Source organism: Alligator mississippiensis, chromosome 5, assembly GCF_030867095.1.
Source record: "Alligator mississippiensis isolate rAllMis1 chromosome 5, rAllMis1, whole genome shotgun sequence".
Taxonomy (NCBI): Eukaryota; Metazoa; Chordata; order Crocodylia; family Alligatoridae; genus Alligator; species Alligator mississippiensis.
Genome location: NC_081828.1, coordinates 146,707,669 through 146,732,373, shown reverse-complemented (window position 1 = coordinate 146,732,373; position 24,705 = coordinate 146,707,669). Strand labels below are relative to the sequence as shown.

At 45.8% G+C, this 24,705-nt stretch overlaps 1 protein-coding gene across 2 annotated transcripts in view; it reads right to left on the bottom strand.

Annotated features, from left to right (window-relative positions):
- Nucleotides 1–24,698, bottom strand: part of NGLY1 (N-glycanase 1) — a 58,507-nt gene extending 33,809 nt beyond the window's left edge. For both annotated transcript variants that reach the window (XR_002093687.2, XM_014603241.3), the window contains exons 1-4: nucleotides 24,556–24,698; nucleotides 23,145–23,259; nucleotides 20,578–20,820; nucleotides 4,477–4,633 (exon numbers count right to left, since the gene is read on the bottom strand). Coding sequence is in view for 1 of the 2 variants with exons in the window: in XM_014603241.3 (XP_014458727.1) it covers nucleotides 4,477–4,633; nucleotides 20,578–20,820; nucleotides 23,145–23,259; nucleotides 24,556–24,683 (643 nt within the window). In the remaining variant the exon portion in view is untranslated. The remainder of the gene's footprint in view (nucleotides 1–4,476; nucleotides 4,634–20,577; nucleotides 20,821–23,144; nucleotides 23,260–24,555) is intronic.
- Between the last annotated feature and the right edge of the window lie 7 nt (nucleotides 24,699–24,705).

Here is a 24,705-nt window from a genome sequence, read left to right as displayed (position 1 = left end):
CCCCCTCACACACCCTCAGTCACCCTCCCCTTCCACACACCCCACAAACCCCCCATAGCCACCCACCCACATCCACACACAGCCCCACACCCTCCCCTACACACACATCCCCCCACAAACTCCATATCCACCCCCTGACACTCCTCTACACTATACAAGAGTAAGACCTCATTTTGACCTATTTGCCATCACTTCTATATAAACCACACAAATGCACACAAATCAGGACAAAAATATTCGTTAAAATAGAATTAAAATATGTTACAGTCAATGTTTGATTTTTAGTATACAATTCGCTTTTTTTCCAGTTCCAAGATGGCAAAACCCCTTCCCAAAAGGAGTACTTCTGGGTCAAGAAGAGGGACTGCCAGTGGCAAAGGTCAGGGGTTAGGGGGTGGGACCAGGGCAACTGGAGGTAGGCCACCTGTCAAAGGATGGGGCTACCCTTGTGGCCCTCAACAGCTCACCAAAACTCATTATGTGGCCCTGCACCCAAAATAATTGTCCGCCCCGACACAGAGGCTAGGGACAGAAATTACATATAAACTGGAATAAGCGATAAGAAACCAGTTCAAATCTGTAACACAACAGAAGTTAAGTGCACATAAACTGCTTTCAAAATGGCCTAAACCAGTTTAAGATAAACCTGGATGGATATAGTATCACACTTAACTGATTTAAGTTAAATTGGTTTATTGAACTTCTAGTCCAGATCCCCACAAGATTCATCTTAACTCTCAGTTCCCCAACATCCCAGGATGCTTTGCACCTCCCCTGCAAATCCCCCCCTCACAGGGTGGGTGGGCTAGCCTTGGTCCAGCAGAGCAGGGAGGCATGCTCTAGCACTTCCCAGCTTCTGGCCTGGGCTATAGCAGACATATGGCTGCATTTCCGGAATCAAAAGTGAGTGTCTGTTTACCTTTTTGTCAGTTCAATCTCTGCAGCTTAGACTAACCTGTGAAGATTGAATCGATTCAGCCTTGGGCTTTTTGACTGTCTGTACTTAGCTAGAATTTCTGGTGCCATATCTTTATCATTCTCTTTTCCAGACACCTCCCCTATGTTTGAGTAGCAGACTCTTCTGTTCCATTTTCATGTGTATACATAGCAGGTGGAAGTGGTTTTCTTATATGATCACTATTACACCATCTGAAAACAGTTTCACTTTACCTTATTTGCTTTGATTTTTAAAATCCAATCTTGAGTCCCATCCCTTCTCTGACCTGTCTCCTTAGCAGTGGTGTAATTAGAGTGAGATGACTGGAGCAGTCACCCTGGGCACCAACTTGGGTGAATGGGGGAGTGGGAAAAAAGGCTGCCGCTCCTATGTATGGCAGTTGCCCCAGACATCTGACCATGTTGTTATGCCTGTACTCCTTGGAGCCTTCAGATTAAATCTAGACAGTCTAAAGTCACATAGAGTGAGCTCATTTGAAAATCAGAAAGTTGTCCCAGGACTAGAACCTGGTAAAGTGGCCTGCACAGTAGCTGAATGCTTTTTCCTAAATAAGTCTTCTTCTCCAATTCATAAATGTTCTATGTAAAAATGACTATTGCTCTTTTTGTCAACAGGACCATGTAGCAGTTGCACACATTAAAGTAGGGGTGGTTAACCTGAAGCACAGGTGTCATAAGTGGCATACAGCAGATCAGGGAGGAGACAGGCAACACAGCAGCACATACAGTAGAAAGCAGAAATCAGAGCAGGAGATCAGAGAAGGATCACAGGACAGGAAGAATACAGCAGATGAAGAGATTTGGCAGGGAGCACAGAGTAGAAAGTAGAAAGCAGAGCAGCAGATTGAGCAGAGAAAGGGGATCAGAGTTGTACTGGGCAGGGTGCCGGGCACATCTGTGCCATGCCTGTCAAAAAGGTTGGCTTCCACTCCATCAAGGCATGATATTTTGCTTTTGCTTGTAATTGCATTTACAGATTGGCCTAATGGTAATGTGGTATTTTTATAATAAAAATCCTGTATTAAAAACAAAGTTGTGCTGATTACTCAACATTGTGATTTAAAAGAAAAACACCTAAGTTGCAGATATGGACATGCTTATCCAGTTCTCTGCTATACCATCTAAACCTTGTTTTAATTGTTCTTGGACTCAACACTGGCATGTTTCAGTGATGCTCAGCATCCATCCTGCAGGGCTGTGTAATTGCATAGCCTCCAGGGCTACTCAGGAGTCTGGACATTTGGTGGCATGAGAGTGGTGGCAGCATTAATTGCAGTGGCTTCTGGTCCCATGACAATTAATGCTGCCTTTGTTCCAGACCCATGGGGTGCCCCACAGGGTGGATGATAGTTTCACATGCAGGGTAGCACAGTGCATATGCGCTGATCACATGCTGGATCAGGCCCATGGACTGACCCTGTCCGCAAAATCTGGCTTGCAGACTGGCCCTGTGCCACTCATGGCCTCAAGCTACATCAGGTGAAATTTAGGGTGGATATTAGGAGGAACTTTCTGACTCTGAAAGCGGTCAAGCATTAAAACAGGCTACCTACAGAAAGTATAGAACCTCCATCCTTGGAAGTTTCCAAGAGCAGGTTAGATAGAAACTTGGTTGGGCTTAGTCAGAGATGATTCTGCTTTGAGCAGGGGGCTGGCCTTGTTAGATCCCTTCCAATCCTACTTTCCTACGATCCAGCCTGTGGGGCTGGAAAAGTTGAGCACTACTGGCCTAGCTCATAATATTTCGTGTATCACTACATCCCATCAAAGGCAGGGTGCCAGAATTATGAAGAGCATTCTAAAGGATATCTGTTAAGCAAACCAAGGCTGGTATTTGAGACTGTCTTTTGATTTGAGCACTGTACAAATGAAAAATTTACATTCATATTTGTACATAAATAAAACCTACTGCTTAGTGCTGGATAGTTTGTGTCTATTTTACCATTCCTTTTCTCTCTAGCTTTCTGCCAAAGCTGAATGAGGTTATTACACTAAGAGGACACTTTTTCTTTCTGTTGGAGAACAGCAAATATAACAATGTTCATTTCTGAAAACTGTTACTATTATGTGAATATTCTACTTCTGGTTCATAAAACAAATTTTCCATGAAAGGCACAGAATGCAAACAATGACAAATATGATCTAACCAAACAAGAAATTATTGTTTGGAAAGACCCAAATACCACAAAAGTTAGAAGCACACACAATTATGGACAGTTTAAATTGCTCATTTAAACAGGACGTGGCCATAGGGAATGAAGTCAAACATTGCATTCTTGTTCAAAAGACTGTAACTCTATCAGCATCATTTCCAAGGTAGTTCTACCTCTAACACCTCTGAAAGGAAACAGCTGCCGAAGTTTCGCATATCCCTAGTCACTAGTACATTCCTTATTAATTTTTCTAATTGGCTAAAGAGGATGTTTTATAGCTTTTTTCCACTGGTCTCCTAATTGTTAGCAAAATTTTAGATTCTTTGTCTTGATTTTTCTCTAACTAGAGTCATACTTAAAATGCTCGTGTATGCTAAAAGCAACAAATTCAGGACCTCCTTCACTCTCACTATAACACTACCACAAAGGTAAGCACAAAACTGATAAGCAAAAAGCTCATCACATATTTACAACCAAGTTGCTTTCTTCCAAATGTACCAAAATTTCAAAAATCAAGAGGGCTCCAAAAGCTTTGACCATGCCCTACACCTTCATCAGGTTGTGCAGGGGGAAGTCAATGGAAGTCATACTCTCTTAAGCAACATAGATACTTTGAAAATCCCAGACTTAAGTGCCCAAACATGACCAGAAAATCCTAATTTAATGTTCTTATATATTTTTAAAATTTCTTGGCCTATGCATATACATTAAAAAATCGCTTTCTTAATGTAGAGAAATGAAAATCCTATTTATTCCAGTGCTGTTGGAAGGTTTCGCGCAGTGGAATCAAAGGACAGATGGAGATCAATTAAATAAAAAAAAGCATGAAAAATAACAGAAATGAGAGAGAAAACATTCAAAATAGAGAAATGAATTAACAAGAGACAGAGAAAGTAAAACAAGGCAGAGGGTTAATAAATTCAAGAAATGCTCACGTGAACTGAACTTACGAAATCCCTCCAATCCCTATCTCATTGTATTTAATATATTACTTTGTCTCAGCACTGTTAACACATGGATTTTGAATGCATATGATACGCTGGTAACTCAAGAGGTTAACCTGAGGGACAGAAGAAATATGATGCTCAAAACTTCATCTGTTATGATCCCAGACAAAGAAAACTAAGCAAACGGAAATTAGAACTTACTGTCAGTTTCAAAGCAATTATCTTTTTTGACAAAGGTGGTAAACTCACTGGATCATATGGATTACTAAATAAATTCTGAATACCATCCTAATGTAAACCAAGTACTAACCATTTGCAGAAACATGCCTTAATGCTACCTTAAACAGAATGCACAGTATTCCCAAGATATCTGACCCAATATTTCTAGTTTTACATAAATTGACAGTTCAAACTCTTACCTTTGTCAATTTTCCTGGCTTGCACTAGTTTTTCTTGGGCCTTCTCTTTCAACTCTTGCAAGGGAATAGAAGCCAATGCTTTCTTTTGGAGAGAGGGGTTCTCATACACTAGTACATGCTGAGAATTTGATTGAAGTATTTGAAAGATCAGTGTACCCTGTGAAACGCAAAAGTAGTTCCACATAAACTGGTTGATTTCAAATCTCTGATCTAGCTACATGTAAATATAGTTGTACTAGCCAATTGCCCATCAAGAATGATGGGGGGTGGGCAGGGACAGAGGCCTGAGTCCCTTCCCCCCAGCCTCAGGCCAGAGCTGTTCCTCCTCTCCCCACTCCTGCTGCTTTGGGCTGTAACCCCCCCTCCCCTTCCTGCTCCCCTCCCTGCCAGCTGTTGTTTGGGGGGGGAGGTACTGGCCCCTGGCTCCAAGGAGCAAACCCAGTGGGGTGAGGCCAGCACTGCTGGCCTCCCCCCGCTCCCCCCATCACCTCCATTATGGCGGCACTCCAGTTCCCGTTATCCCCCTCTGCCTCCAAGGAGCAGGGGAGTGGGGGCGAGGCCAGCTCCTCTCTGGCCCCTCAGTCCCCACTATCATGGAGGCGCTCCACTGTCTGTCCCTGTCTATGTAGGGCACTCCGATTGGCTGCCAAGACAGCCAATCAGAGTGCGAATAAAGCATTTCGGGCAGACAGACAGACTTAGGCTTTTATAATATTAGAATATTAGGGTTGCTGGTCATGACTCCATACTGAACAGGTTTTGTTACTGTGGGTGCCTGCCACTTTAAGGCCCTGAGCAGGCTGTGAGGCAGCCTGCAGGAGACTGCAGAGCCAATCAGGAGGTCACATGACATTGGAGCTGGCCTGTGGGGCTTCAGCATAAGAGGAGGCCCTGAGAGGCAGAGCTGGCAGTTGTTGCTGCTGGAGTAACATCTCACCGCCCTGAGATGTGCTGTTCCCAGGTACATCTGGAGGCTCAGGGTAGGAACTATAGGGAAGAAGCATATTCCTAGGGACCCAAGCCCTGGGGAGAAGGCATTGGGCCTAGGGAAGAGCGAGGCCAGCCTTGCAAAAGTCATGGGCCTACACAGGGGCTAGGCAAGCCCCTGATTAGAACTGGCAGGGGTGAGGCCAGGGGCTCAGGTGAGCCCAGCGGAGCAAATGGCTGCCTCATGTAAGATACCTGGGGCACCAGGCTAGCCCAGGAAAGGAGGGCTCTATGGTGGCACCTGCTGAGCAGGGAGGTCAGCTGCTGCTACACTACTGCTAGGGAATCTCGACTGGTCAAAGCCAGGGGCCAGAGCCGAAAGGCTGAAGGGCAATTAAGTGCACCATGAGGGGCAGGTCAGGGCTGTGGAGAACCATCTGGCACCCTAACTGGCACGGAAGCAGGGCCAGAGCCTAAAGAGACTGAAGGTTCCTTTGATGGGGGGAACATCACTGTCTAAAAGAGGCTAGGCAGTCAGCTGGCCAGCAAGCTGTAATGACAGAGGTGAAAGCACACCCTTCTGATGGGAGGTGTCTGATAAGGGGTCTGAGAAAGTTGGGGCCAGTGAGAGGGAGCCTTGAGATAGAGACTGCAACAGTGAGTTGGGGCTAGGAGAGAGAGCAGCCCCGGTACAACATCAGGAGCCCATAGGGGTGAGGAAAGACCAGGGCAGGTAGGCCTGCATTGGTCCTGGGAAATGATTTAAAACTACACCCTGCTGGGGAGGATGGTGTGGTAGGGCTGCTTGTGGCAGGGCGGTCCTCAGGAAATGCCACACCAGGGCCTCGCTAGTGAACACCAAGTATGGGATGCTGCAAAGCCTCAGTGGGGTGACCCTGTGGAGAGGAAAGGCAAGGAGAGCACACCTTGAGTAAAAAGCAACAGGCTTGGGCAACAACATGGATGCCAGGAGGGTCTGACGCCCAAAGCCTGAGTAAGGCTGGGGCAAGACCACAGAGGCCAGGAAGGCCTGATGACCAAGGCCTAAACCAGAGAGAGGCCTAGGGACAGGTCAAGAGTGAGGTCCAGGTATGCCTATAGGCACCTGAGGCCTGAGTGGGCTGTAGGCCGAGTGGGTCCGGGCACATCTACAAACCCCTGAGGCTCGCAGAGCGTAAGGGCCCATAGCCCCAGTGAGGGGGTAGAATAGTGACCCTAGTGAGGGGTATAGGGGGCTAGAAGCCTGATGAGAGGAATAGAGCCCAGAGTACATGTGTGAGTAGAGGCCCCAGTGAGGGGGCTTGTGACCAAGGTAAGTCTCCGGACGCCTGAGGCCAAGTTTGGGCCCGAGGCTGAATGTGGCCCAGCAATAGGGCCAGGGGAGTAACAGTGGATAGTTTGGGCCAGTGGCCTAGTGCAGCCCAGCAATGGGGCTGGGGGAGTTAGGAGTGATTTGGATGCCATCTGCAAGGCATGGGACATGATAAAGGGAAGGTTGGAGCCATGTACAACACCCTAGGCACTGGGGCATTAAATGGGCAGCCTCCTGTATTTTACACCTAGTATTATTATATCAAAGTGCGGAGGGTGAATTAGGGCAAACTGCCCTAGACAGGTGGGCGGGCTGGTACTGTGACTGGCACCGAGACAGGCCCCTGTCACAGTTACAGATTTCAGTTAAGAGGAATTTTAAACTTATTTTTGTAAAGATCTCCATTAAACCCCAATATAACATTGTACCATATGAGCATTATTTTCATGATGCTTCAGTTGAAACATTAATTGATTCAGAAATCACCTCTGTAGGGCAAATCTTTCCTGGATTGTGTCTCATTTTTGTTTTGCTCCATTAGTAAGAAACTGAACATAAGCAGACACAGGGATCTGCCTATGCGTACATTATGGCTTCTTTTGTGCCAATTCCTAGATTACCGGCTAAACGTAAGTAGGGTTTGCTTGTAGAGCACTTTACAACTTTTCAGCTACAATGGCAAATTTCTGTGCCAAGTAAATCTGCTGACATATCTGCTATTTCACAAACAATAGTGGGGGAGTGAAAGAAAGAAACAGAAATACAAGGCATTTTGTACCCAGGAGACCATTCCCAGAGCTTGGAGGAAAAAGACAAGTACAAATTTCACTGCTGTTTATATTCCCATGCAATATACTACTTTTATTACTGAACGCAACTCCAGAAGGCAGCCAGGGAACTGCCAATGAATACTCCTTCCTTATAAGTGCTGAAGTCTGTAGTTAAGGTTTGCTGACCCTTCCCAATATAAGACCCTAAACACCAGACTGCCAACTTGAGAGACTGGTTCTATTTCCAGCTCTGCAGGGTGACGTGGAGAAAATCCCTAGGGCTATAAGCAAATGTTGCTTTTGTCCCAGGATCTTATCCCAGGACAAAGTACAATCATCCAGATTGTCATGACCCAATGATTGTGTGCGCGCTTCGGCACTGCAGAATTATTTCCCACCACATGGAGCTTTCTTTGCACAGTGCAATTCTGAGCTGCAGAGAGAAAACCCCGGTGCAAAGGCGTTCCCGCCACCCGTATGTAAATTCGTACCTCATTATTGGCTGTTTCTAAATTATTCCCACGTGGTGGCTAGTGATTGGCTTGCTAGCCGTATAAAAGGTTTGAGCAGTTTCTGCCCAAACGGTAGAGGACTCCACAACCATCTTGTGGGGACTCTGAGCACGCGGCAGAGTAATAGAAACTTTATGTGCGTCTCAGAGAAGTTCGGCGGCCTGATCAACCACCAACCTCTTCCTGTCTCGTTCGTTAAATTCTTCTTAAGACGTATCTACGGTTTTTGCGCACTCGTCAAGGGTATCCAGAGCTCTGTCGTGTTTGTTTTTGCGGAGCCTAGCAAACTCTGCTCGTGTGTCTTCGGTGGAGCCTAGCAAACTCCGCTTGTGTTTGTCTGTAACTGCAACTCAAGAAAGTTTTTCCTGCCTGCACCGCGACCACCTACAGTGTAAGTAAAACAATCTTTAATTAACCGCTACGAGTCCATGCCTAATTCTAGTCCGTCGTGCAAAAGTACCAGCCCTACCGTTGCGGGCTCCCGGCCACAGCCCGCCGCGCGCCCCCGAAAGCCTTGGACCGCTCCTGGCCCGCACACAGATGTTCATGTCTGTTGTCCTAGGATAAATCCTAAAAAGGTTCACAGGATAAGAAATATTAACAGTTTAACCCAGGACTGCATTATTAAATCAGTGGCCAAAAAGCAGCCGTGCATTCAACCGCTCTAATCACCCTGAGTAAAAGGGTGATGTACGTACACACCAGTCCTGGAATATTTCTGTTCCAGGACGAACATGGGTGCAATTTGTCCAGGGACAAATGCAACGTCTGTCCTTCACCTAAATCTGTATTTGGTTTTCCTGTCACTAAAATGGGGATAGTAAAGTGCTCTGCACTGACAAATGAACTATAGAAAAGCTAGGTCATTATCACGATTATCATTATTATCATCCATTTATCATTTATGGAGTGGAAGTTTACCAAGGCAAGTATATACCTCAGGTGAATGTTTTATGAAAGTTTCATGAATAAAATCGTTCTACTGTTTCCAAGGAAAATCACACTGTTTTGATCATCTTGAAGGAACTGGGTTAAAAATCTTATTTGAGATGTTCTATTACCTCCTGTGCTGTGAAGTTGGGATTTGTAATTTAGAAAGGAGGTTGCCTTGATATCATGACTGACTTTGCACAGTAAAACATGCCTGATTTGGCCCAGATGTTTGCATACTTGATAGACATTTGTTACAGCCTGGTTGCCAAATGCTCTAAGGCTGTTAGAGTCTGGTTGCTAAATAGCCAGAAGGGCATTAATAATTCTACATTTGGCGCATGCATAGAAGTGGCATGCACTGTGGAATAAAAGATTTAGGACTACACACCAAATGAAGGATAAAAGGAAATACTGAATAACTCCTTGTTCACTGAATGAGCTGGGGGATCTGTAGTACACAGTCCTTAATTAAATATGAATCAAGGCACATACATGAGGTAGATAAAATAAGGTTTCAAGGGCAACCCCAAGCCCAGGTTTTCCTAACTCTGGAACATTACAGTTGCAGTATCAATCAGTTTTTTAACACATGTAATCTAAATATAAAACTAAGTTAGCAAACAGCTTGCATAACAATTCCAGGCACAGATCCTATATCCCTAACATAACTCCCACCCACCACCTAGCACACGGCTGCTTTTTAGCTAAGATAACCAAACCTTGTTTAGTTTAGTTTACTTCGCAATTGCTATGAATTTCAATCCCCTCTCAAAGCCAGAAATAATCCAGGATTCCTGGTTTCCAATAATCTACTGCTGAACTGGATATATTTGCATAAGTCACTGGAAAAATGTGCATCTAGTGGCTAATCTATACAGCAGATAGAACTTGCTATCATGGTTGAAGTAGAAAGGGATGGAGAGTCTCTTTCTAAAAGGTAAAGGTGCAAAATCCTACACCTGATCTATGCAGGAGGATGGTATTTGCTGCAACTCTGTCACAGCTCTGAAATTAAGAGCCTTGCCAATGATTAGGGGTTCCTCTAGATAAATGCTCCAGTTCAGTTCCTGCAGTTAACCCAAACTATAACCTTTGCAGACACTGCATATATTAGCAGGTCTAAACGTTGAAAAGCACATTTCATGCTGGCAGGTTGGGAGACTTAGAGTGTAACAAGAGGATCTGTCTGTGGAACACAGCTATTCTTGACTGTATCCAGTTTCTACTAGTCATAAGAGACTCCTACATGAAATTACGTAGAATAGGTGATGGCAGACTCCTTCACAGAGATTCCCTTTACATGATGGTTTATGTTGTTATAGGTAAACATGGGGGTTAATTTTCAATAGGTTTTTTGGACACTTTTAAAGAACAATAAAACATTATAAGCACAAAGCATTTACTGAGGCATATCATGGCCTCTCACACATTTTGGGAGGCTCATCCTTCAGGGGCAGCTCCACAGCTGGATAGGGCTGTGCGAAATGGGTATGTCTTGTTTCAATTTCGGATTTGTCTGTTTTGGAGGACAGTGATTTGTTTCAGTATTTTGGATCACTGTTCTGTTTTGATTCGGCTGAATCTGTTTCAAGGTTTCAACGCTGTTTTGGAGATTCAGCCATAGGCTATAATGGGGAATCACTAAAATGCCTATAAATTTGTCATTTCGTGCCTGATTTGGATGAAAATTGCAGGGATGGTAGCCCCTTCTGAGGCTACGAGCCTGCCAGATTTCAAGGAGATAGGTGCAGCAGTTTCTGGGAAACCGCACCTCAAACTGTTCAAAGCAAAACTCATGACACTTGTGTGACTGTGTGTGTTAAGGTGAAGTGGGATGAGACCAGCAGGGATGGTAGCCTGTAACAGGGGGCCTTTCCAGTGCTGGCTAGATCTCCACCTGCTCACCTGTTTCTGGGCCAACTGCCCACCAATCTTTCCTGCCATGCCTTGATGGAAAACTGATTCAGATGTTTCCCAGGTGGGAGGCTGCCCATTTAGGTGTCTTGGGGTTGACATCCATTCTGTAGCTCCGTACCTCCCCTTACGCTGTGGTCCATGCCTCGCATACTGTATCCTTCACCCCCTCCAGCCGTGGTCCCCTCTCTGGGACCTTTGGTTCCCCCTTAGGCTCTGGCCCTGCCTTCAGGACAGTCAGATTCTCAAGCTTCTTGCTCTGGGCATCCCTTGTGGTGGGCCCCTGGCCCTTTGACCCCCCTTTGGGTCCTGCGCCCAGCACGGACCAGTCGAGGGTACCTCTGATATCTTTTATTAGACCAACTGAATAGTTGGAGAAATATATGTTAGCAAGCTTTTGGGTTTAAAAACCCTTTGTCAGGCTGAAGAAGCATCTAGTTGGTGCGTGTGTGTGTTCTTCCTGGATGGAAGGTATAGTAAAGAAGCCAGAGGCTGGTATGCAATGCAGGCAAGAAAGCCAGTCAATGAAAATGTAAACTGAGGTGTCAGGGGGTGAGGGGGATGTAGCAGGTAAAAGTGGAGAGGTACCTGGGGAGTCAGATGTCAGGCAGGTTGTAGTGTGTCATAAATCCAATGTCTATATTGAGTCCATGAATTTCTGTATGTAGGAGGCTGATGAAGTGCAGTTCATAGGCTCATCTGTGAAAAGTGGCTTGTAAATTCAAACAAGCACCGAAACTTGCACTGCATTCCAGCCTCTGGTTTCTTCACTATTTATTCCATCCAGGAGGAACAGAGGACCTTCCCAGTGTTGGGGAGATCTCAGCCCACCCACCTGTTTCTGGGCCAATCGCCTGCCCCTCTTTCACCTGCCATGCCTTGATGGAAAACCAATTCAGATATTTCCCAGGCAGGAGACTGCCCATTTAGGCCCCTGATATCTAAGGGTGACATGCATCTGTTCTGCAGCTTCATACCTCCCCTAACACTGCAGCCCACGTCTCACAGATGGCATCCCAGGCAGCTAAGCTCACCTGGAGCCTCACCATTCCACTGCAACCAGCAAGCCTCAGGCCTCTCAAAGATTTTACAGGTCTGGGCTTTCCCTAGCCAGGATTGTGTGTGCATGTGCTGGCTGGAAGTTATAAGGTGCCTCCCTACCCGCCTTTCACTAGGGAGGTTTGCGGTCCTGGCATTTCTTGGGGGCTGCAGCACCATCGGCAATCCTACCAGGCCTCCCAACCCTGGCTTGGTGCAGTTTTAGATCATGTCCAGGACCTGGGGCCTCCTCCTTCCCCATAGCCCCAGCCCATACCTCCAAGCTCGTCCTGGCACGGGAGCTTAGCTGAGAGATGTTCTTCCCCTGCTGGCTCGTGATACAGTGAGTGCCACCTCCAGCTCTGAGAGCAGGGCATTAAATGGTTTTAAAAAAATAAATGAAAAAAGGAAATGGGTGCGGACAGAGTGAGGAGGGTGGCACTTACTCCACCTGCATGTGGAACTTGTGAAACCCCAGCAGCAGGAGGTTCACCTTCAGGAATACCAGCTGCTCCACCAAACCAGGATCCAAGCAGGTGCGGTGGGGTGTCACAACATCCCCAGCAATGCCGAACACCCTCTCACTCGGAACACTGGTTGGGGGACAGGACAGGTGTTCCCGGGCATCCATGGCCAGATCCTGCCACATCTGGCTGTGGCTTGTCCAGTAGGCCAAGGGGTTGCATAGCAGTGGCTCCATGTCCTCGGTGAGATAGGTAGCCACCGAGGCCTCGGTGTTACCTGCCTGATGCTGGGGCCTGGTGCCTCTGGACCCCAACATGGAAGCCATGCCCTTGGCCCACATTGGCAGAGCCTGTGGTAGGAGAAAATGGCTGGTGGATGGAGTGCTGGCATGGGAAAGTGGATCTCCCTCTGCCATGTCCCCAAGCCTCTGCCCTTCTGCCTCCCTGGCCCTGTTCACCAGCACCTCCATCTAGTGATCCAAGGTTTTGCTGCCACAGTGCTCCCCTTCACCCTCGGGTCACAAATGCCTGCCAGCACATGGGTTGTACCGGATCGCAATGGATCCAGCCGTTTCTTGATGCCTTCCTTCAGCTGCTTCACCAGTGCCTGCACCTGTGGCGACAGTAGCTTGCCCCAGCCAGTAACATCGATCCCTTGGAACTTCTCCATTTGGTTCTGAAGTTCCCTCACTATGAGGATCACCTGGCTAAGGAGAGCATCACTAGTGCTGAGGCTCTCAGTGGCCTCAAGGAATGGCTTGAGGACCACCAAGATCTGGGAGATGTTATCCCACTCTGTTTTCTTAAGTGGGGCGCTGATCCCAATCTCCCCGAGCAAGGCCATCTCACGGATAGCCTTCTGTTGCTCCACCAGCCTTTCAAGCATCATCTATGTGGAATTCCATCAAGTCTCCATATCCAGCATGATTTTGTGCTGTGGGATGCTTAGCTCTGCCTGTTTGTCCTACAGCATCTTGCCCCACTTGATGCTCCAGCGGAAGTAGCCCACCACCTTCCTGCATTTTGAAATGAGCTGGCTGGTCGTGGTAGTGACAGCACTGTCACCAGCAGCCCTGTCCCCTCCAAGGCGTCCCTGACTATGAAGTGGAACATCATCAGACTTGCATTTCTAAGGATGTGTATGATACGATACAGGCACTAGTAACAGCTCTAAAAGCAGGTGGAGTCTACAGTAAGACCAGGTAGCCCTATAGCTGAAGTACAAAGAGTTTGTTGGTCGTGGTCCTTTACAGTCCTAATGGCCAGGTCTTGCATACTTTTATCTTTCTGAGAGAGCGTTTAAAATAAAGATCCATTTTTTCCCTTACACCTGAAGTAAACCAGAGTGTTAGGAGCATCATGACTTAGCTCATTTCTGCTGGGGACTCTGACCTGGCTATCATGCCCCTTGGCAGGAGTCGACAACCTATAGCCTGCAGGTCAGATCTAGCCCATTAATTTAATGGATCTGGCCCAAAGAGGCTCAGAAAATCAGAAGCTGGCTCCAGCCACAGCAATGGAGGAGTCCTATCACCTGCCGCATTCACTATATTCTCTGCTGCAGCAGGAGTAGCATCCTTAGGGTCCTAATGCCTGCCTTTTGCTAGCTAATTTATCTGCAGCATTTGCGGATTGCTGTGGGCTGGAGGGGTGTGGCTCGCAGTGGGGGCTGGTGGTAGAAAAAGGCTGCTTGTTCTACAATTTATAGAATACTCTTAAATTTTGGGGAGCTACGGCTTGTTCATGACCATTAACTGATAGAGGAGGATTCATGCTAGATACTGGACACAGAGATACTCCCACCGTTCTGTTTTACCACTCTGCTGTATGTAAGTTTTAGAGCAAGGGCACTGAGCTCAAAAAACTCATAGGCCAGATGCAGATGTGCAGGCACGTGTGGTCTGTGGTGCTGGAGCCCTCTTTGCAATGCCACAAACTGCATGCGTTTCATTAAACCGTGTGTGGCATGCAGCACTGGGGCAAAATTTGCTACAGGATTTCCTAGTAGCAAAAAACCCAAACAAACAAACAAAAAACCCTGAAGAAAAAGTGGTGCAAATCATGCTGAACTGGCATGTACCAGGACAAATAAGGAGATGGGGGAGCAAGCAGCTCAGGGTGCCTGGGTGGCAGGGTCAATGGTTCACTAGAGCGCAGTGTGCCTTGAGATGGGGGAGCAGGCCGTTAACTGAAGCACATGGAGCCCCCATGCTGAGGCACACTGTTCCCCAGCCTGCAGGTGAGTGGCTGGCTGGGACATGGGGTGCCTCAGTGCAGGGGCTCTGCGGCATGCAGAGATAGGGAAGCAGGAAGCCCTGGGTTGCCTGCTCCCCCATCTTCACTCCCTGGCTGGCTGGAGCACAGAGTGCCTCAGTGTGGGAGATGCCTGCCAGCTAGCCCCACACTGAAGCATCCTGTGCCCCCAGCCAGCCCCCTCCCCTACCCCCACAGCACACGGAGCAGCAGGATAATGTGTCTCACTGCAAAGTGCATGGGCAAGGGTGTGCATTCTGGCACAAAACTGCACTGCTATTATTTGTGGTGCAAATGCCTGTCCCCGGTCATGTGGACATGGCCCTAGAGTTTTTTCAATAGCCTCTTTTTGCTTTTTGGTAAGAAGGATACAAAAAGGCCTAGGGCTGGGTGGCAAAGGCTAGAATCCATCCACAAGACATGATATTTCATTCCTTGTTCTCCACAGAAAAGGATCAATGCTGAGCTGACTTGCCTAAAAATGGCCATATTACTTTATCCACATTAGCTTTGCTTTCTAAGCAGCAACCTTGATGCAGGACATTTACAGCCCCCCCCATGGCCACAAAAAAAATATAACATAGCAACCACCCATAATAAATTCAATTTACAATGTACATATTAATATTGAACAAAAAATAAATACATTTTGGTGGCAGATATATTTAGAAGATTAATTATATGACAAAATAAGGTCTTCTGTGCTTAGGCTCAACATCTATGGAATCTTTATTTGGAGGTTCCCCTCATTCACTGTTGCACTATTGTATATCTATTGCTTCCTCTGGACGCTTGTACATGTGATGGTTGTCATAGTGTACACATAACAAAAAAGTAATTTGTGTGGCTTAATGGCATCACACATTATATGTGCGCAAGTTTTGGGGGGTTTAAATGATTTTGCATCATTTCAAACTAAACTACATCTGGGTGGAGTTTACTTTGCAATGTTGCAAAGTGCTATGATGCCCGTGGAGACCACCTTCCGCCTCTCTTATGGAGACCATCTGTGGCCAGAGGGAGAGCTGCCAGCAGGCCAAGTAGGCCCTGCGCTTCGAGGAGCCCAGGTCCTTCCCTCTGCAGCAGCAGCGCCCCCCAGGGACACCCAGGTGGGCTGCTAGCAGGCTGGTGCTGCCCCAGCTCAGAGGCAGCACCTGGCTGGATCCAACTGTTCCCTGAGCCCACTGGAGCATCCAGTGCCCTGTGCACTGTCCTCACCATCTTCCTACTCCCTGGGACTGCCCAGAAACAGGCTGGCTTGCCTGCCCCTGGGGCAGTGCAGGGAGGCAGCAGGAGGACATCTGGGTGTACTGGCAGCCAAAAGCAGCAGGGATGGTGCACAGGGCCCTGGAAGCCTGGGCAGGCTTGTGGAAATGCAGGTTTGGCAGTCTTCCAGAGCCCCTTGCATCATCCCTGCTGCTGTCTCTGGCCTCCAGCACACCCAGCTGCCTACCTGCCACCTCCCCATGCTGCCCCAGAAGCAAGCCAGACCATTCCTGGGCAGTCCCAGGTGGTGGGGACAGTGCACAATGTGCTGGAAGCCCTGGCTGGCTCGGGGAACAAATGGATCTGCCAGGTGCTGTCTCCGAGCTGGGCCAGCACCTGCCCGCTAGTAGCCCACCTGGGTGGTCCTGAGGGGGTGCCACCACAGTGGAGAGAAGGACCAGGGCCCCATGCAGCTCAGGGGCTGCTTGACCCGCCAGCAGCTTGCCCCCGGCCCTGGAAGAGGTTGGCAAAAAAGGATCGGGTCCCTTGCCTCTTCTGCCCACCAGCAGCTTGCCCCCCAGCCATAAGCAGGCTACCGCTCTGACAAAAAAAACAACCTCACCCCTCCCCCAAAACAAACAAAAAAGTATCAGGCTCCTTGCTGTAATGCGATGGGAAAATTGAGGTAGCAGGTTTCAATAAAACCCACTGTTTCAATTTAGGGGCATAAAATAAAACCTTGGGGATTAAACCCCTGTCATGGGTACAAGCACTCTCTCTCTGCTTATTTCTTTTGTGGCTCTGTAGGAAAGAAGAATGGTTTGAAGCAGGCTCCCCTTTCAATAAGGAATAGGGGCACAGTGTGTTCCAGTGGGCTTCCAAGCAGGTAGTACTGTGGACATCAAAGAGTAGCCATCGGGTAATGGCCATCCACAGATCTAAAAGTTCCAGCGTTGGCTCCTGCTCATAAGCATTCAACCTGATCATCTCCTGGTTTACAAGCATCAATGTAATGGTGAACAAAGACATTAACCAAAATAGATCTACACACCACAAAGATGGAGGCAGTTCTGTCATCAGTGCTGTTCCATTAGACGATCTGCCATTGTACAGTTTGGTGAAGTACCCACACTGATAGCTGACTACTCAGAGATGACAATCAGCTAACAAGTGTTTCGTGCCTACTCAGCCAGTGGCTGCAGATGCTTATGCAAGTGAACATCTTTCCAACCTGCTGATTCCAGAGAAAGCACAGCTCTTACATTCTAGGAGTTATTTACACATCGACATGGGCTACTTAAGGGTTGATCTTTTCAGCTTTTATGTGCAGCTGAAATATATCTTTTTATGGGTAGATATGAAATTAGATTCCTAGTCCTATTTTTCCTAAATCTTCCTTAATAAATTGTTCACTACAGGCTCTCTACTAAAAAGATTATTTCAGAGATTCTGCAATGGACAGTTACATTGTGTCCCCTGTTTCTGGACCAGCAAGGCAAAAAAATCAAGGCACTAAGACTCGTTAATAAACAGGATACAATTCATACTGCTCATGTCTGGCCTGTATTAATATTCATACAGCATTTACTCACTAGAACTTCCCAAAAAGTTGTCACAGCATGTTCGGGGCACATGGCAGTCTTTTCTTTGACTGTTCCAAAATCCTAGTAAGTAAATTAGAAGGGATATTCCCCATATGGTACAGAAAGGACCAGTTTCCCCCAAGAATGGAATTTAGGTTTTTCCTCAAGCAAAGCAATGAACCACTCATTCAGATTTAGTACGCTGTAAACTTCTAGCAAAAAAGTTAAACTGATTTGACATAATGCTGAAATGGATTTGTTCTGCATTGAAAACAGGAGCATTTAAATATGTTATTTGGATGTGGGGCACTAAATATTCTATTTACGCTGAGTAAGTTGAAGCTAGTTGCTGAGCAAGTCAACAGCTGCTGGAAGTGTCCCCAGCAGTGCTATTATTTCTCTTTGCCATATTGAAGGAAGCCCTGGCTGCTTGTAAAAGAGTTTTCATTGCATGTTTTGATTTCTTGAGAAGTGCTCTATTACCTTAACAACAACAAAGTTTCCAGACTGTCAAGTACATCCTTGAGCAGATAGTTATCTCCATGAGATATGGAGGATTCCTTGCCTCTTGCAGTCAGAAGAGCTCAAGCTATATTTCAGTAACTCAGTATAATGAACTTGAGCACCTCTGACTGGAGATGCTTGCACTTAAAAGGTGTTAAAACCATGTAGCACATGTTATTTTCAAGAGATTCTGAAGCCTCCTTGGTATTTTAGTATCCTGTGTGGCTTTTGCTTTTTAGTTGGAACATCACAAGATGGTACTTTCATTATTTCTCATGCTTCCTTTTTAAAAAAACAAAAACAAAAAAACCCCAAACAAAAAACTAAAATAATATTAGCATTCCTCTCTCTCCAAAATATGTTGTAAAAGCAAGTCTGAGCATCTTAATCAGCGAGCAATAGGTCAGACTTTCTTTACAATGCAACTATTACAAGAGCTCTACATTACAGGTAATAAAGTATTGCAGACCGGATGGCTCATTTGGGATTGACAAGAACAATACTGTTTCCTCTTGACACAATGACATGCACCATTAACTGTGTACATCATAGTTCTCGTAATTCATGGGTTGTTGAACCAAATCATTGACTTTTAGTTGGAATTGAGTGCCTTGCTAGTATGCCTATCAGGAAGATGCTGTGCTTTACAAATACGTGGGCATCTCTTCATTTTATTACACCAGTTCAACACATTCAGTAAGAACCATCTGTCTTTTCCAGCAGAGGTCCAAGCTGTTCAGATATCTTGTGGGAAACTGGGAGCGACACCACAGCAGAATATTTGGGATTGGTAAAAGGAGGTCTTGACAGATGGACAATTCTTTCAGAAAAATCAGTTCTCCTTGAAGGTAAAATTACAGGACATCAATACTATAGGAGCATTCCATCCTCAAAAGTTATTAACTACAAGGGTATTTATGTCTTTGCTGAACAGAAAAGCTGTATCAGTCAAGCTTTAGCATAGTGGCTGGCAACCTTTTCAGGTTGCAGACTGGAACCTAGCTTAGGTCAGTGGTGGATGCTAAGACTCAGCAGCTGCCCCCACTTGTTCCTGTGGCAGCACAAGGAGAGCAAATGCTGCAGCTGAAGTCCCGTATCTGTGGTCCAGGTCAAATGGTTCCATAGGCAACCCTGGGTTGCTGGCTCCTATTCTAGGCCACTGAAACCACAAAAATATAGCATTCTTACAGACTGAGACAACAGTAACAGGTAATGATTTTGTCTTTAGCTACAGGAAGACTTAGGTGAAATGCTTAGAAGTTCAGACAACAGGTACAAGTTAGACAAACAACAAAAAATATAATTAAATAAAATCCAACAGCACAGAGAATCCTCAAATCCTGTTGACTTTCTAGAGGAAGTTACAGAGCCCAACTACAGTGAACCTAGTATTTGGCACAGGACTCAATATTTAAAACAATGCAAATGTAGTACCATTGAAAATGGGTAACTTGATAGCATTGGCTTATAACAATATTTCTTTCAGCTCTAGCTTGCCAGGATTCTTCATCTCTTCTCCCCCTCAAGTTAAGCACCCACTCAATATATTTATTTGATGTTTTCAGGTGACTGCAAATTACTGCATCTCCAACCACTGAATAAGGGAATAATGCAAAAGTTATAGACTACCATCTTCTCCACAGCTCAGATTTCTGTAACCATCTCTGGCCTCTGCTAAGATCCTTCTGCTAGCCGTTTTATTCTTCCCATGCCATTTTAATACCTTGACCCTAGTTTTCAGAGCAATTAATCTATCAAATCCCAGCTGCAAAGACTGATAGCTGTGTTTCTCAGGGACAATGAAAATCATAAAGCATAGGAGGAATGGGAACAAGACACCTTCTGTTGCAGAGCTTCAGATACAAGCAAATGTCCGCAGAAGACCAGGTACATCTGAAGTCTCACCATCTTTATTAAATATAGTCAAAAGGTTCTCTGAAAGAAGTAGTCAATTTTCTGAAGGCACTTTTCAGTATAAATGAATCACAATTCAAATCACCTTTGTCCCTCAAAATCTTAAACTCTGCTACTCCATTTACTCCTAAATAAAAAAAAGTTACTCCAACAAGAGTTTTGACCCCATAAATGCCTAACACTCCCTCAATCCACTATGGACTCTGGTATGGCTATTGATTAAAATCAGGATGTTAGCATTTTTTCCTGCCTGTGCCACTGCCTGAATGGAAGTGAATCCCTTAATCATCATGAATTGATCTATTTGCAAATGGCTATAGGGTTTTACGTTCTGGCATATCACAAGGTACAATCAAGAAGTTAATTATGACTGTGAATGCAAGAGAAACAGGCATGAATACACTGAGAATTCCCACTTTATCATAAATTTTTTTTAAGTTAAATTTTTCTTTGAACCATTCAGCATGGCAGTTTTTGACAACAAAATATTAAGTTGGAAAAACAATTTGTGGCAATTTCTGCATTCCTTTGGAAAAGTTTTTCCACCTTGAAGAAAGAACGCCCCACCCTGCCAGAAAGAGTCCATATTCACTAAAACCTGAATTCAGGAACCTTATTAAGGTTAGATGATTAATAGCAAAATCCAAATTTTGACCGTCCCAACTATTTTCGTTCTTGTTTTTGCCTTAACTCTCATTCAGATTGTTCCAATTGCACAGTAACTCCTTTTTCATCACAGTTATTACAAGAGGTTTTTAAAAGATGGCTTACCTTTTCAGCAGACTGTTCAATGGATGTCTCTACTTGCTTACTGGAAGGGCCTGGAGTAGAGTTAGCAGTTCTTGAAGGTTGAAGAGCAACAGTCTGAGTGTTGGTTATAGATTGAGAGGATCCAGACCTTTCATTTTGATTTGACTCATTCAATCTGCTATCTCTTTCCCCAGCAATTAAATTTCTGATTTTACGCAGTTGCTCAATTGAAGCTTCCTTAGGGAAAATGAGATGAGTTTCTCCCTGAAATGCAAAAGCTTAGAAAAGTTAATTATATATTTAATATATGCAAATTAAACTATTCAGTTTAACCTCTTCTCCACTGGCCTTGCTGCAGATAGAGGTTTTAAAAGCATATTTCAGTTTCCTTTTTGTTCTAAGAAGGGCAAGGGCCACATGGTTTTATTTTTAATTTAGTTGTTCCAGGAGTAACTATAGTTGGCATCACCTCCAAACACGGTCCTGTGATATTCATATTTACTCAAATCCAAGATGAGGTTTTTTTCTCTCAATCACCATGGGGAAAAAGCAGCCTCAGATTCAAGCACTGACAGGGCAAATGGTAGCTCAGCTGTGGCTTTGACCCTGAACTTGAGGTTGAAGCCAAAACTGAGCCACTGTCTGTCCTGGGCTGGGTGGCTCATGCACTGTGGGATGGGACTCCCAATAAGGGAAGACCGTACAGGGGATGGCAGGCATGGGGGACACTTGCAGAGTATGGCTTGGGGAGTGGGGAAAAACTACAATGCCTTCCCCTGCTCCTGTTCACCCCCTTTTATCTTCAGCTCCAGCTGGACTCCTACCCCAACCTGGCTCTCAGGCTGGGGCTGCTACTGAGTGCCCTGAAGACAAAGCAGAGAAGGTAAGCAGCAGCGTGGGAAAGGCAAAGCACAGGGGTCTGGCCCCTCACCTCCTGCCACTGTTTTCCCCTCCATAGGGGATGAATTTAAGATGACCCCCCAATAATTATATTCTATACATAGAAAATGATAATGATTGTATAATTTTCCATGTTTAGAATCTAAATTATTGGGGGATTGCCTTCAGTTCAAATTGGATTTGGGTAAACACGGAAGTTGCATAATGGAGTGGATGGTAGGGAAACTGCCGAACTTGGAAGAAAATTCTGCAGTACATTAATTACTATGATACTACAGGGAGCGTGCACAGTCAGGAAAAGAAGCATCTTCACTTTTGGGTGGGAAGTGGGAATGTAACTCAGGAATTATTCCCTCCTACCTGAGAGATAGTCAGTCTAACAAACAGCACAAAAATAAACCAGACATTTCAGATTGCTGCGAAGGAGATACCCATGACCTGCCTTCATTTCTAGCAGAATAATCTCAAAACTCCAACCTGTACTAAACAAACAGGTGGTTTATTTTGTAACACAAGTCCCTCCTAACAATGGTGCTTATTTATCTACACCAGGGGTGCCAAAATCTGGCCTGGTCCATGGGGCCAGATTGGGCCCATGGACCCTTCTGTTCCCTACCCCATTTCCTTCTAGATCCAGTGCACATGGGGGCCTCCCTCATCCCTGTCCAGGACTATGCTGCATATAGTGTCCATCCTGGATTGATGTGAGGTGCCCCTGTGTGTAGCATAGATCTCAGACTGGTTGGAAAGGGTGCAGTGTGCAGCGTGGGTCCCAGGACCCACAATGGCCACTCTGGACCAGGCAGGGAGGGGGTGGGCACATATATGGTGGAGATCCCAGAGCAGAACCAGATACAATGTGCATCCCAGGCCCTGTGTGCAGTGCTGGTTTGGTGGCTTGTGGGTCAGCTCAGTCCTAGGGGCAGCACCAGGGCCCAGATGAGGGGGCTCCATGGGCCGCATCCAGCCCACAGGCCACCCTGAACCTCCCTGTGGAATTAGCTCTAGCAACCTGAAAGACCACTTTATTTCTGCAATCATAATCTTTTTCCCAGATTCCCTGATCATTTCCACCAGAACAGTTGTACTGGCTGGCTAAGAGGGGGAGGGCCTCATGACAACAGGAAGCAGAACAGTTGCACCTGAACAAGAGAATGAGCTGAATCTCAAAAGGGAGAAGCCTGACAAAGAACTAAGCAAATTCAACATGAAAAACAAAATGTGTATTTTTCAGATGACCTTTCCATCAACTGTTGCACATAAAAATTAATAAAGCCATTTCTAATGCAAGAAACTGGGACGAACAGACACTATGGGGAGAGAGGCCATATTAATAGACAATGGGCAAAAAACTGGTTCTTTGACTGCAACAGGGCTAGGATTTCACTCAAGAGTTTTCAACAACACAAGGACAACAGTTTCTGATAAAGCCTCACCTATTAACTTGCATCATTTATCTGCTATTGGGCAGTAGATATTTGTGGAAAGGATAAGAAAGTGAAAACATTAAGTGAAAAAAGAGCTACCTAAACTAGCCAAAAAGTGGAATCTAAGGTCTTGTAACTACAAAGAAAGTCTGGACCTAAAGTGGCACTAGAAGAACACACATTTATTATACAGTGAATGAAAACTGCTGCAATTACAAAATACTGAATGAAACAGAAGGCAAACTGTCAGCATTCACTCACCTCTTCAAATCCCATTTCAAACAAACATTCTACTGCTCCTCTGACAGGTAACAATCTAGTAGAAAATGCTGGATTTCCAATCCGAATTGACCTATATTTTTCTTCATTTGGGTGGCTGATAGGATTTGAGAGAGAGAGAGATTTTATAATTACATTAACACAAGTAAGCCTCCAGCCAGAGTGGGGAACCCTTTAGTAACCTTTCACTGTTATTAAAAGGTAAGAGTAATTTTAAGAAACTTTGGCCTATTTAAGTGGTGCAACACATTTACCGTTACACTATTAATTCATATATTTATATGTATAACTTTCAACCCGGAACAGTGGCATGCTCATTTAGTACCAACTTAAAATTCATGCATATACTTGAAGTCTATGAAGTTCAGATCTGTGTCAGTTTAAATCAAGATCAAGACCTGGCCAAGTTTACACACAAACACTGCATGTATGGCATGTGTCCTACATAAACACATAATATACATGATCAGAATTGATTGTAAAAGTTTTCTTAGGTAGAAATGAAAATTCATTTTTCACAGGAGAGCTGAAGGTGAGGTAAAATCTCCTGTTTGGAATAGTTCGCTTTGTCCAGGTTAGGCACAGAAGGGGGGGGGGGGGGGGGGGGGGAAAGACTCTCAGCCTTTCTCTGCGCCCAACCTGGACAAAACGAACTATTCCAAACAGGAGATTTTACCTCACCTTCAGCTCTCCTGTGAAATATAAATTTTCATGTCTACCTAGGAAAACTTACAAGCTCTGCTCTCTCCTATGCCTGATGCAAGCGTGCACAAAAGCTTGCAAATAAATAAACTGATTTGTTTGCAAATATCCAGTTGGTCTAATAAAAGATATCACTTCTTCCACGAGTTTTCATTCCTTTTGGCAGATGTGAGAAACTTGACAGTAGAAGTCATTTGCCCGTTTTTCTTAGAGCTGAGCAGAGAAAGAGGCAAAAGGGAAGAGATAAACTGGACCTTTTTAGATGTTCTTTTTAAACAACAATTCAAGGAGTTAAACATGAAAACAAGGTGACAAGAAGTACCTACCCCGAGTGAGTGGCCAATGCAAAGGGACTGTGGTGTACGAAATGCACAGGCTACCCTAAGGAGGGTAGCAAGGTACCGCTGTGCATGATGTATCCAGATGCGGGGGTGATGGGCAAGGTACCAGGGGCTGAACACCTGGAAGGGGGCCCGGGGCCCGGCCGGGGCTGGCAGCGCCCTAGGCACAGCGCCCAGGCAGCGATGGCCCTCGAGGTGGGACCCGGCACGGAGACAGCCCTGCGCGCTGCCGCCAGCGCTTTCTTAGAGCTGATCAGATCCCGCCCGCCCGCCCCCAGCCCCGCTAGCTGCGAGTCACAAACTTCCTGCCCGGCACCACTCTGTTTGGCGGGCCCGCCCGCGCCGCTGACCTGATGATGTTATCCGCGTAGGTGAGCAGCAGCCGCGAGGCCTCCAGGAAGGCTTCTCGGGCGTTCTGGCAGAGCTCGCTCACGGCTTGGGAGGATGGTGGCGAGGATTGGCCCACTACGGCCGCCATCGTTCTTCAGTCGGGTGCTTGG